Source organism: Helianthus annuus, chromosome 4, assembly GCF_002127325.2.
Source record: "Helianthus annuus cultivar XRQ/B chromosome 4, HanXRQr2.0-SUNRISE, whole genome shotgun sequence".
In the NCBI taxonomy this organism is placed as follows: Eukaryota; Viridiplantae; Streptophyta; class Magnoliopsida; order Asterales; family Asteraceae; genus Helianthus; species Helianthus annuus.
Genome location: NC_035436.2, coordinates 74,001,074 through 74,013,658, shown reverse-complemented (window position 1 = coordinate 74,013,658; position 12,585 = coordinate 74,001,074). Strand labels below are relative to the sequence as shown.

Genomic DNA, 12,585 nt, shown 5'->3' with positions numbered 1-12,585 from the left:
AGATTATGACACAAAGGAATTAGAAGAAGTTGTTGGAAAGCTAAGAGCTTATGAGCTCAGTATGAAGAAGAAGGACACTGGATATGATCAGGTTCAAGATCCAGGGATCTACAATGGGCTTACATCTTCTTCATCACATGATGCTTCTAGCGACTCTGCTACTGCATTTCTTTCGTGTGATAATGAGCAGGTTACAGTTAATGAAGATGGTGATGTGTGCTTTGTAGCTGCTTCAGGAGGATCAACAGGAGTTAAGAGACCATCAGCTTCTAAGCAAACAAGCAGTGCAAAGTCAATGCCTATGAGTGTGAAGTCTGCTGAAGAACACCTTGCACTACTTGCTTCGTTTGTTGCCTCTTATGAGAACTACATTCAGGGGAAGATATCTGATCCAACTACTTTAGATGAAGACTATGATCAGATTGACCCTGATGATCTAGAAGAGATGGATTTACAATGGCAGATGGCCATGATTTCGAGACGTGTGAAGAGGTTCATGAACAGAACTGGAAGGAAGTTTGTGGGGAAGAATGTAGGTTTTGACAAGGCCAAAGTTAGGTGCTTTAACTGTCAGAGTTATGGTCACTTTGCAAGGGAATGTCAGAAACAAAAGCATGAGACTTCGAGCCAGAGTTCAAACAATAGAAATTCATCAAACAACTCTAACTCAAGGGCGTTGATCTCTACTGCAAGAGAGGGTTCATATGACTGGAGCATTCACTTGGAAAATGATGAGAATGTTACACAAGCATTTATGGCAAAGATCGTGCCAGTTGATGAGAGTGAAGCTACAGTAGATGATGCTAAAGTTGAGAAAAAGACTGAAGCTGAGGAAGATAAGGCTGATCAGACATCTGATGCTGATAAAGAAAAGCCAAAGTCTGAGCATGAATTGGAAGATGACGAGAAAGATGAAATCATCAAAAGACTGGGAGCTCAACTTGCTGCTCTTATGGCCAACTCAGAAAAATCGACAGGAGAGGTAAGTAACTCTACTACTTCTGTTTGTTTAAAGTGTCGTGAACTACAGGGTGAAGTTGACAAATTGTCAACTCAAAACAAAAGTCTTGTGAGCGAAATGTCTAACGTAAAAGAATCAAATTTCTTTGCTAAAAGAAATGAGTCATCATATTTGAAAAAGATAAAAGGCTATGAAGCTGAAATTGATGCTTTAACCTGCAAACTGAATGAAAAACTTCAAGTCATTGACTTAGCTCATGACATGATGGCTAAGAAAACAAAAGAGATTTCTGATAAAAACAAAGAGTTGTCAGATGCACAACTTAAAATTGTTGAACTTGAAAAGAAATTAGGTCAATTCAGGGATTCTACTTTTGTTATGAAACATATGATGGGTGGGTTAAAGAAGAGTAATGACAAGAAGACCGTGGGATTCCAGGGCTTTAATGAAGTCCCACCTCCTCTTAGTCATGACTATTCTTTCTTACCTGATGAAGATGAGTTCACAGACTTTTTGTCAACATCACCAAGTAGTTTCACATCCAGTCAAGGTGATGTGTTTGAAGATAATGATGCTAAGAAGGAAAATAACAGCAAACCTGTTTTGAAAAAGAAAAATACACCCTCTAAAAACAATAATCAAACTTTTGTTAAAAAGGTTAATTTTGTTCAAGGAAGTGATATGAAAACCAAAACAACTGTTATCAAAAAAGAATCAAATGTAGAGTTTGCTAAAAACAAAAACATAGAAAAAGCTGAAATTAAGCAAACTGATCAAAATCCTTCTAAAGCATCATCATTAGAACCAGAATCTAGTTCAAAGGCTTCAGGTGAGAAGTCTTCGAAAAAGAGATCGTGCTTCAAATGTCACACAAAGGGACATGTAGCCAGCTGCTGTCCTAATAAAAAGGTTGAAGCACAAGTTAGTGAGAAACAAAGAGGGAAGTCACCAGAAAAGAATGGTGATAAAAAGGAAAGTGAGTCTAACTCTCCAAAGAAATCTGCTCCAAAGCAACAACAGGGTGTTGCTAGTGGTGTAGATAAGGCTGAAAAAGGAACTCCTCAAGTTCCTCGTTTTCAAAGAAATCAACCAAGATTTCAGCCTGAATCTACATCAGGCAGATATGAGAGACCTAGAAGTAGTTCACCAAGAATGAACAATCAAAATTCAAATAATTTCAGAAGTCAAGGTCAATATCAAAATCGATACCATAATAATGGTGGTCGAACTTTTTATAACAATGGCCTTAGAAATTATAACAATCAAGCTTCTTGGAATCAAAACTCAAGATTTCAAAGGTCACATAGTCCAAACACATATAGGAACCCACAGGACCAGAGACCTTATGGAAATCCTGCCCCATTTCCATCAACAGGTCCAAGATCCAAGACTCCAGTTAGGAGTGATGGACATTGGATGGATGTTCCTGTAGTTGATGAATCTGGACGACCCAAGACCATCAAGGCTTGGGTCCCCCCACTCTAACTAATCTTTTGGTTGGTGTGTGCAGGAGCTGCTAAGGAGGATTATCAACTTATGGTATGTTGATAGTGGCTGCTCCAGCCATATGACGGGGGATGCGAGGTTGTTTTCTGAATTTGAAGAATATGATGGTGGACATGTTAATTTTGCTGGTGCTAAAGGTGGTAGGATTACTGGAAGAGGAAAAGTGACGAATGGGAAGATCACATTGGACAAAGTGAACTATGTTGAGCAGCTTAAACACAATCTGATGAGCGTGTCACAAGTCTGCGACAAGGGTCACTCGGTCCATTTTACAAATACTGAGGCATTGGTGTTGAAACCGGGTTTGGTCATTCCGGACGATTGGATAGTAATGCGTGCACCAAGGAAAAATGATACTTATGTCATGGACATGGGTGCCAAAGATCCAACTACTGCGGTGGCGTGTTTACTGTCAAAAGCATCTGAAGCTGAATCTATGTTGTGGCACAGACGCATGGCTCATATTCACTACCGCAAAATGAATTACATTATCAAAAATGAGCTAGTGAAAGGGGTTCCATTGTTGAGGTTTCAAGTGGAAGATAAATGTCTTCCATGTCAAAAGGGAAAACAACACAAGAAACCTCATAAGTCTAAAACAGTAAATTCCATTAATGCCCCTTATGAATTACTTCACATGGATTTATTCGGTCCAGTGAACGTAAGGAGCATAGGTGGAAAGTACTACTGTCTTGTTGTCACTGATGATTACTCACGTTATTCATGGGTTTTCTTTTTAGGTACAAAAGATGCGACAGCAGAGATGCTTGTTGATCTTTTTACAAAATTGGAAAACGTCCATGATGCAAGGATCAAGAGGATAAGGAGTGATAATGGCACATAGTTCAAGAATCGGATTCTGGATCTCTACTGTCTTCGAAAGGGAATAGAACATCAATACTCTGCTCCTTACACTCCTCAACAAAATGGAGTCGCTGAGAGGAAAAACAGGACGTTGATTGAAGCCGCTAGGACGATGCTTTCAGATTCAAAGCTACCAGTTCTTTTCTGGGGAGAAGCTGTGAATACAGCTTGCTACGTCTTAAACAAAGTTTTGACCGTTAAACGTTTTAACAAAACTTGTCATGAGTTGATGTTTAACGAAAAACCAAACTTAACTGGCTTTGAACCATTTGGATTACCCTGCACCATTGTGCAAAACAAAGATAAACAAAAATTGGATGAGGTGGCAGACGAAGGCTACTTTCTAGGCTACGTGCATGGCACACCGAATAAAAGGGTTTTTAATCTAAAAACTGGTAAAATTGAGGTTGTTTTTAATGTGGAAATTACTTTCTACAAACCTCAACAATCAACGGGTGGTCCTGCTATATTATATGATTATGAAAGTGTTTTTAAATCATTTAATATTCCTGAGGTTTCTGATGCAGATGATTCTCAGATGATTCAAACAATGATTGGTGAAGACGATGAAGGCGAGTTCATACCTAGATCGAATGTTGATATGTCAGATGCTCCGGAAACTTCCCATGGTGCTGTTGATCCTGATTCAAGTGATAGTGAACCTGAACCCAATCAGGGGGAGGATTTCATTAATCCATTTGCAAATCAGAATATTCAAGGGGAGGTTGGATCAAACCTGGGTGATAATCTGGAAGTCGATGTTGTTGCTACTACACGAGCAAATAAAGATCATCCAGTTGACATGATACTTGGAGATCCTACTGCAGGTGTTCAGACAAGAAGAAGCATTGCAGCGAATTCTGGGTTATTTGTTTCGATTGAGAAGACTGGGATAGTGAATGAGTGCTTGTATAGTTGCTTTATTTCCCAAGAGGAGCCGAAGCATATTCATATGGCTCTTAAAGACAATTCATGGGTTGAAGCTATGCAAGAGGAATTGGCCCAGTTTGCGAAGTTGAAGGTCTGGAAGTTAGTGGACCTTCCTAAAGGTGAAAGAGAGATTGGCACTAAATGGGTATTTAGGTGCAAGAAAGATGAAAGAGGTATTGTCACGTGCAACAAGGCTCGGTTAGTTGTTAAAGGGTTTAACCAGCAAGAAGGGATTGATTACAATGAAGTGTTTGCACCAGTGGCAAGGTTGGAGGCAATTCGTTTGTTTCTGGCTTTTGCTTCATTCAAGGGCTTCAAAGTTTACCAACTTGACGTGAAGAGTGCATTTCTTTACGGAAAAGTCCAAGAAGTGGTGTATGTCTCACAACCAGAAGGGTTCGTTGATCCAGACTATCCAGATCGAGTGTATAAACTTGATAAGGCTTTGTATGGGTTACATCAAGCTCCCAGGGCGTGGTACGAGACACTGTCTACACATCTGCTCAAGAATGGTTTTGAAAGAGGTCAGATTGACAGTACAGTGTTCATTAAGAGGAAGAAGGAAGATTTTCTGCTGGTACAGGTATACGTAGATGACATCATCTTTGGGTCATCTGATGAGAACATGTGTAAGGAGTTTGAACAGGTGATGAAGAGCAAGTTTGAAATGAGTGCTATGGGTGAGTTGTCTTACTTTCTGGGATTACAAGTTGAACAGAAGGAGGATGGGATGTTTATTCATCAAACGAAGTATGTGTATGACATTTTAGATCGATTCAAAATGAATGATTGCTCTACTTCCAACACACCTGTATGCGAAAATCACAATCTTGGCCCAGATCATGAGAGTACTGAAGATGTTGATCCAACTCATTACAGGGCGATGATTGGTTCTCTAATGTACTTGACTGCTTCAAGACCTGACATCATGTTTGCCGTATGCTTGTGTGCCAGATATCAGGCGAATCCGAAAGAGTCACATATGAAAGCAGTGAAGCGTATTCTTCGTTACTTGATGGGGAAACCTAAACTTGGGTTATGGTATCCAGCTGATAGTGATCTGAGGTTCGTTGCTTACACTGATTCAGACTTTGGAGGATGCAAATCAAACAGAAAGTCTACTACAGGTGGTTGTCAGTTCTTAGGAGGCAGGATCGTGTCTTGGCAATGCAAGAAGCAATCCTGTGTGTCAACCTCTACGTGTGAAGCTGAATATATTGCTGCGGGTAGCTGTTGCTCTCAGGTTCTCTGGATTCAACAGCAGATGCGCGATTACAGTTTGGATTTCACTCGTACTCCTATTATGATAGATAATAATGCCACTATATCAATCACAAACAATCCCGTAAAGCACAGTAGAACTAAACATATTGACATACGTCATCACTTTATACGGGATTGTGCTGAAAAACGACTAATTGAATTACATCGAGTCGACACAGAAGATAACCTTGCTGATCTTTACAGAAAAGCTTTTGATCGAGCTCGCTTTGAACACTTAGTCGAACTCAATGGGATGAGGAATCCTGAATAACTGGTTTTTCATAAGAATTTGGTAAATAGTTTACTGCTTTCTCAAAAATAAAAAATACAAAAACATTGAAAAATCAAAAACATAAAAAAAATATATAGAAAATCAAAAATGAGTTATCACTGTGTGAAAAAGAAGAAATGATAGTACATCAGCAAGTAAGACTGTCACACTGAAATTGTACCACAATTGCTTAAGTGTGATAGCAGCTTCATTATATGATGTACCAGTAGGCAAAAGCATGAAATAATCAACTTACCAAAGTGATATAAACCTAAATGCACTGAGTATGAGTGGGGAACACATCAGTGGTGTATGGTTTAAGGACCTTAATTCTTGTGTTGATAGAGTGCCAAAATCTGAAGTTTTGGGTCTTTATACTGTTATTTCATCCGGGGATATCATGGGTGTCCTTCTGCTGCATCCAGATACATGCTGACCTAGACACACCCAGGATATCTTAAAAGAGCTAAAAATGCCAAAACCCTGAAAATGAAAAAGCTCTCAAAGAGAGTCATTCAATAAGTGCAAAATGCACAATTCGTACCAAAAATGGTATCTGTCTTAGCCCTCGATAAGATATTTTGGTCTCTCTGCTGTACGGAAGTACTGACCTGTTCACCAATTATCTATCGTTGAAAATTAAAACAGATGAATTCAGTATACTCACCTACTACGATGAATCTTTGTGCATACCTTGATCGCGGGGGTACATCCTGAAGTGGGACACGCTTGTATTTCGGTATAATAAAATTACCTTAACGTATCATACGGTAATGGTACTTGAAATGTTCATGCATTTTGTTTAGATGGACAAACATACTGGTAATCGTCTTGAACTGCTTTTCACTAAAACATTACATAAAGAATTAACTAATTGTGTGAAACAGTTTGATTTTGCTGATATGATCTTCTTACCGGTGATTCTCACAAAAATAGAGTGTTTATTGCTTTTGTATTTTCTTGCTTTCAGAAAATATAAAAATCCAAAAATAGTGTCTTTTTCTGTTTAAAATTCTTAACGTACGGAAAACTGTTATTCTTGGAGGAATTGTTACTGATAGGGGGAGACGGTGTTAGTAAGTGAGTTCAGAATTTTCAAATCAAGCAGGTTATAAAGTGTTTGTTTAAAATTTGTGCGTGTTGGTGCTAAATGGAAAATGCTTAATCTGTAACACAGTTTAACAAATCTCTTGAATAATAATAATTTGTTTAACTTTTGTTGAAAAATTCTTATGGTTTCTCGAGATGTTTGTTTTATAGTATACAGATTGAAGCTGTGTGTTGCTGAAGAGTTGCTGTGAAGATGAGAGTTTGCTTGGATGCATGGTAGAACCTCCTTTCTACATTGCAGACAGAGTTGAAGAGTTGAAGATTGCTATTCAAATGCTGAACTGGAGTTTACTCAAGCGCTAATGTTTTGAAGATTTGGTGATTAGATGCATCAGCTTAGGGGGAGTCTATTGCTGACAGAAGCTGTTAAAGCTGAAGCTATCCAAAGACCAAAAGACTTGAAGATTCTGAAGACTGAAGTTACCTTTGCGAGCTATTGTCAAGGGGGAGTTTGTTGGTGCAAGTTTTGTGACAACATCTTAGATTTGGTCTTTGGATATCTTGTAATTAGTAAAACGATAAACAGTTAGTGGGTTTAGCTTTGTAATAGTTTGTTATAGTGAATTAAGAGTGTTTGGGCCAAACCAAACCCACATATGGGGGAGGGTTTGCGAATTGGGCCTTGCCCAAGACCTAGCCCATATGCAAAGCTTTGTCCTATATAAACAAATCTTAGCATTAGGGTTTAGGTTAGTCATCTAATCACCTTAATCACTTGGAGAGAATTCGTGAAAGACAAAGGCTTGGACGAATTAGGATCTTGATTGATTTTAATCGTTACGAAGATAATCAATAAAGATCGGGTTTGAAGGATTTCTGTTTTCTACACTTTTCTGTGAAATCTGATCTAGAGGATTCCGCACTCTAGGTTGGATCGACGATTCTGTTACGATCCGCACGCGTTAGGGGACTTACAAAAAGAAAAAAAACAGTCAACAACACATGAAGAAGTCAAGAATAAAATAACCACACACAGTGGATATGTGAAAGGTATTAGTGGGCCGACATCTTAGATTTGTGTTGACTTCCCGTTATGGGCCGATTATTATTTTGGGGGTTAAAACTCATCATTAAATCATCATCACATTGTCCAACATGAAGAGAGGGGGCGGCAGATTTCTTTTTTGGCACCGGTTGGAGAACTTTTGTAACTCACGCATTAATGAGTCATGTTGATGGGTTTTTATGTTTCCAATAATCATGTAAATCGGTCACACAACACTTAGTTAGGGAACAAATTTGGGACTTGGTGGAGGATGGTTGTTCAAGCCATGGATAGCTAAACTCTTTATGTTCATCTTTAGTTGAAGGTTTGTAAAGACAATTGTGCTTGATTTCATATTTCTAGAATGGTAAATGAACTTATGTTTTATTTATCATGGTGTGTTCTTATTTGTTTGTAAATTGTTGATGCTTACGATTATTCTATTTTGAAACCATACTGTCACGGCCCCCGACCCGGTTTGACCCGTTTCAGGAGCCGCGGGACAGGAATCCCGTGGTATTTAATTTAGGCGATAGCGGAAGTCTTTTTAAAACAGGATCTTTCAATAATTTAAACTGCTCGTTTCATAACTTAGGGATAAGTTCCCGAAATTTACAATAATGTGATTTCTCAGGGAAATCTTTATTTTCAAAACATGTTCATTTATTTATTTATATTGAGCCACTTTTCTAAGCTGGGAGTGCTCCACGGCACTTTTCTTTGCTCATACCAGATCACCTGAAACCTGTTTGAAAAAGGTTTTGTCAGCGGGGAAATACTGAGTGAATCATTCATTTTACTGAAAACGACATCTTTTGTTATAATTTACAGTATTAAGGGGAATTACAATGTTTCTGATATCAAACCAACTACCCACAGTACTTGTCACTCGACTACCCATTGGCTATCTCGTTGTCCAAATGGTGTCTGTGACTGTGGTCGGATCACCCCTTGGCTAACTCGTTGTCCAAGTGTGACGGGAAATAAGTAATGTATACAAAACCCCACATACCGGCTGTAACTTGGTGATTACATAGACTTAATCACTGTAACTATAACTTTGAAAATAATTTGGAGTTTTGTAAAACAGTTGATAAAAAGAGAATGACTCACATTGCAGATTTACGAGCAGAGTATAAGCTTTACTGATTAGCCTTTTAACCTAATTTAAATAACAATGCACACACAAACGGGATTAGTAACAAATTCAGCAGTTACGTCAATTCACGAGATTAAACCCTCACAACTATTATCAAGTGCGATACTTAATAATTCAATGGATTCACAACAAATGGCAGAGCATAGTCCGAATTCGAACAGCACTCAAACATTCAAGTTGAAATCACAATGAATAACAAAGTACAAGCTCAATTTGAGCAGCACTCGGACAATCGTTGGATAGTTATAATCGATCGGACGTTGAATCGTAATAGCGATCGAGTTATTACCCTGATTGCGGCAGCACCTCGTGATCGTGTGTGTGTGTTGTGAACTGTAATTACTCTAACTCGTCGTACAGACAGAATTTGTGCGACGTTTTAATACCAGAAGCTAAGTGCCAATGTCGGCTATTTATAGGAATTTTTGAGGCTCGCTTACGGACCGTAAGCCCTTTCCCTTGCGGTCCGTAAGCTAAGTAGTCTAATTCATAGGCTGCCTAGGCTCGGTTATAGCTTAGGTGACTCAAGAAATTAACCAATCAGAACTGTGCAACGTTTTAATTTAGATAATTATCAACTAGGGTTTGCCCCCCTCGAGTTTTAGGGGCCCTGATCCTAATTCCGATTGTTCTGAAAATTTTAGGGCTAGTGCAGAATTAATTGGGTGTCTCAATTAGGGTTTTCTTATTGACTAATTATCGTCCTAATTATTGATTTTAGTGGCAGTTGTTACATCCTTCCCACCTTAAGAAAAATCTCGTCCTCGAGATTTACTGAAATAGATGAGGGTACTTTCGCTTCATTTCTGATTCCAGTTCCCAAGTGTATTCTGGTCCTCTCTTGGATTCCCATTTGACTTTTACTAGCACTAGTCGTTTGTGTTTGAGAAACTTGATCTTTCGGTCTTCTATTTGTAGGGGTTTCTCTATGAATTTCAACTTTTCATTTATCTCTATATCTTGAAGAGGTACTACCAGGGATTCGTCTGATAGACATTTCTTGAGATTGGATACATGAAACACATCATGTACTCCAGCTAACTCTTCTGGTAGTTGTAAACGATAAGCTACTGGTCCTATTCGTTGGATCACTGGGAATGGTCCAACATATCTGGGACTCAGTTTTCCTTTCTTACCAAATCGTACAACTCCTTTCCAAGGAGATACTTTTAATAGTACTTTGTCTCCGACTTGGAATTCTAATGGCTTGCGGCGATTGTCCGCATAACTTTTCTGGCGATCTCTAGCAGTCTTCAGTCTTTCCTTGATTTGAGTTATTTTGTCTGTGGTATCTTGTACAATCTCTGGACCTGATAACTGACTTTCTCCTATCTCTGCCCAACAAACGGGAGTTCTGCACTTGCGTCCATACAGTGCTTCGAATGGAGCAGCTTCGATGCTCGAATGATAACTATTGTTATAGGAGAATTCAATTAATGGTAAATGGTTTTCCTAATTGCCACCAAAGTCAATTACACATGCTCGGAGCATGTCTTCCAAGGTTTGTATCGTCCTTTCACTTTGTCCGTCTGTTTGAGGATGATATGCAGTACTTAAATTAAGTCGAGTTCCCATTGCCTCCTGGAAACTTGTCCAGAAACGGGAAGTGAAACGACTATCTCTATCCGATACAATGGAGAGTGGGACTCCATGTAAGGATACTACTTCATCTACATACAACTTGGCTAACCTTTCCATGCTAAAGGTTTCCTTTATTGGTAGAAAATGAGCTGATTTGGTTAATCGATCCACAATTACCCAAATAGCATCATTACCTTTTCTGGTTTTGGGTAACTTAGTAACAAAGTCCATTGTTATGAGTTCCCATTTCCATACAGGCATTTCTAGCTGTTGTAGTAGTCCTGAAGGTTTCTGATGTTCGGCTTTAACTTGTGAACAGGTTAAACACTTAGATACGTATTCGGCTATATCCTTTTTCATTCCTATCCACCAAAAATTATTTCTTAAATCTTGGTACATCTTATTGTTCCCTGGATGTACAGTATACCTTGATTTATGAGATTCTTCTAAAATCTTATTTCTTAATTCTCCTTGTTTAGGTACCCAAATTCGCTTCCTGTGGAATCTCCATATTTCATCCTTTCCTTGTTCTAGTTCCTTTAGGTAACCTTTCATTCCTTCGGCATCGTCCTTAGTTGCCGTTCCTTGAACTTTCTTTAATTGTTCCATTAAATCTAATTGTAGATTTAACCTAAGAGCACGGACTCGTTTTTGCTTTTCATGATACTTACGACTTAAGGCATCTGCGACTACGTTCGCTTTTCCTTCGTGATATTGAATATCACAGTCGTAATCACTTAAGATTTCCATCCACCTTCTTTGCCTCATGTTTAACTCTTTTTGCCCAAATATATACTTTAAACTCTTATGATCTGTATAGATGGTAAACTTACTTCCATACAGATAATGTCTCCAAATTTTAAGGGCAAAAATTATGGCTCCTAATTCTAGGTCATGAGTCGTGTAATTTTCCTCGTGCTTTTTCAATTACCTAGAGGCATATGCAATTACCTTTTTGCGTTGCATCAACACACATCCATATCCTAATTTTGAAGCATCACAGTATACTTCAAAATCTTCTGTTCCTTCGGGTAAAGCTAAAATTGGAGCGTTCGTCAATTGGTGTTTTAGAATCTTAAAAGCTTCTTCTTGTCTAAGTCCCCATTCAAACTTAACGGCTTTACAGGTCAGCTTAGTTAAAGGTACAGCTATCTTAGAGAAATCTTTAATAAATCGTCTATAATATCCAGCTAGTCCTAAAAAACTTCTAATTTCCATGGCCGTTCGTGGAGCTTTCCAATTTGTGATTGCTTCTATTTTAGCAGGATCTACGTGAATTCCTTCGTGATTCACCATATGACCTAAAAATTGCACTTCTTGTAGCCAAAATTCACACTTCGAGAATTTGGCATAAAGCTTTTCCTTTCTTAACAATGTTAAGAGTGCATGCAAGTGCTCACAATGTTCCTCCTGACTTTTGGAATAAATAAGTATATCATCAATGAACACGATTTCAAATTTATCCAAGTATGGTTTACAGATCCTATTCATCATGTCCATAAATGCAGCTGGAGCATTTGTTAATCCAAAGGGCATGACTGTAAACTCATAATGACCATACCTAGTTCTGAAAGCAGTTTTAGGTATGTCCTCCTCTTGTACTTTCAACTGGTGATATCCTGATCTTAAGTCTATCTTAGAGAAATACCTAGCTCCTTGCAATTGATCAAAAAGATCATCAATCCTAGGTAATGGGTATCGGTTCTTAATTGTAACTTTATTCAATTCCCTATAATCGATACACATTCTCATTGATCCATCTTTCTTTTTCACAAACAACACTGGTGCACCCCAAGGGGATGAACTAGGTTGTATGAATCCTTTGCTTAGTAATTCATCTAATTGCTTTTTCAATTCTAGCATTTCGGTAGGTGCTAATCGATAAGGTGTCTTAGCTATTGGTGTAGTACCTGGAATTAAATGAATTCTAAACTCTACTTCCCTATCCGGTGGTA

At 38.4% G+C, this 12,585-nt stretch overlaps 1 protein-coding gene across 1 annotated transcript in view; it reads left to right on the top strand.

Moving 5' to 3' along the window:
• Window positions 1-754: 754 nt before the first annotated feature.
• LOC110941173 (DNA ligase 1-like) overlaps window positions 755-12,585 on the top strand; it is a 35,095-nt gene continuing 23,264 nt past the window's right edge. Inside the window, exon 1 of the mRNA XM_035989352.1 lies at window positions 755-982. Coding sequence (XP_035845245.1) covers window positions 755-982 — 228 coding nt within the window. The remainder of the gene's footprint in view (window positions 983-12,585) is intronic.